This window comes from Alligator sinensis, unplaced genomic scaffold, assembly GCF_000455745.1.
Source record: "Alligator sinensis unplaced genomic scaffold, ASM45574v1 scaffold451_1, whole genome shotgun sequence".
Lineage (NCBI taxonomy): Eukaryota > Metazoa > Chordata > Crocodylia > Alligatoridae > Alligator > Alligator sinensis.
The window spans coordinates 1,236,631-1,237,966 of NW_005842097.1; the positions used below are offsets into that span (position 1 = coordinate 1,236,631).

A 1,336-nucleotide genomic window follows, 5' to 3' on the forward strand; every position below is an offset into this window, starting at 1 on the left:
GTGCACTGAAGGTAAAGCATACGAATGCAAGAGACTGGACGAACATCTGGCCAGGGTCGTTTGACCCCAGTACTCTTTTCTGCCATGGCAGGGGGTCGGACTTGATGATCTGCTCAGGTCCCTTCCGACCCTACCAACTATGAAACTGTATTAGCTGAAAAATGGAAAAAATGCAAATAACTCTTTTTCTTTACTTTATATTGCTCACTTGAAGCAGTGAGTGAGTGAGAACTGGGTCATCAAAGTGGAAGTGTTTTTTTTTTATTTTGAGGCAAGCCCCGAAGTTGGCGAAGACTCCCTCAGAGCGACTCGGGTTTGGCACGTGCTGTGTCAACTCCCCGCGTTGACAGGTCTCGTACATTTTGAAAGAGGAATCGGGACTCATGGGAGAGGTGATATCTTTTATTAGACCAACTAGATTTTTGCAAAAAAAAATAAAAAAAATTAATTGTTAAATAGTTTAATTTAAAAATACATTTTGAATGCTTTTACTCTCCTACTACCTTTGAAATGACCGCACAAATATGATAATTATTGATAATAATATTATCATGATCATTATAATTATAATTATGTTAATTATGATACTATCCTTGAAATGACCGCACATACATTATAATTATTGGTAATTATGATAATTATCATACTGATCATTATGATATTATCATGATGATCATTATAATTATAATTATGATACTATCCTTGAAATGACCGCACAAACATGATAATTACTGGTAATTATCATAATTCTCATACTGATCATTATGAGCAGTATGATCATTGTAATGAGAATTATACTATCTTTGAAATGCCCGCACAAATATGGTAATTATTGATAATAATATTATCATTATGATCATTATAATTGTAAGAATTATGATACTATCCTTGAAATGACCGCACAAATATAATTATTGATAATTATGATAATAATCATTATGATAATTGTGATATTATCACTATGATCAGTATGATCATTATAAGTATGAGAATTATGATACTGTCCTTGAAATGACCGCACAGCTATGGTAATTATTGACAACCCCGCGGCGGGGAGGTCGCTGCAACTACCGCCGTGGCTGGCCCGCCCCCCCAGAACCCCGCCCTCCGCGGGGAGGTGGCGCGTGACCTCAGGCGTGGGGGAGATGGGGGAAACCGCGAGCTCCGGCGCGCGAACTACATCTCCCAGCGGCCCCCGCGGCGCCGACCCGGAAGTGTGACGCACTGCGGGCGCGCGATTCGGACGCCGGTTGGGCTGTTCCCGCGGTGCCCCCGCTCCCCCCGCCGGTCCGCACGCCATGGCTCTGGCGCTGCTCGAGCCGCGCTTGCCGGAGCG

At 42.4% G+C, this 1,336-nt stretch overlaps 1 protein-coding gene across 1 annotated transcript in view; it reads left to right on the forward strand.

The window, feature by feature from the left end:
- Window positions 1-218: 218 nt before the first annotated feature.
- Window positions 219-1,336, forward strand: part of RAD18 (RAD18, E3 ubiquitin protein ligase) — a 131,572-nt gene continuing 130,454 nt past the window's right edge. Inside the window, exon 1 of the mRNA XM_006024142.3 lies at window positions 219-392. Coding sequence (XP_006024204.1) covers window positions 384-392 — 9 coding nt within the window. The 5' untranslated portion in view covers window positions 219-383. The remainder of the gene's footprint in view (window positions 393-1,336) is intronic.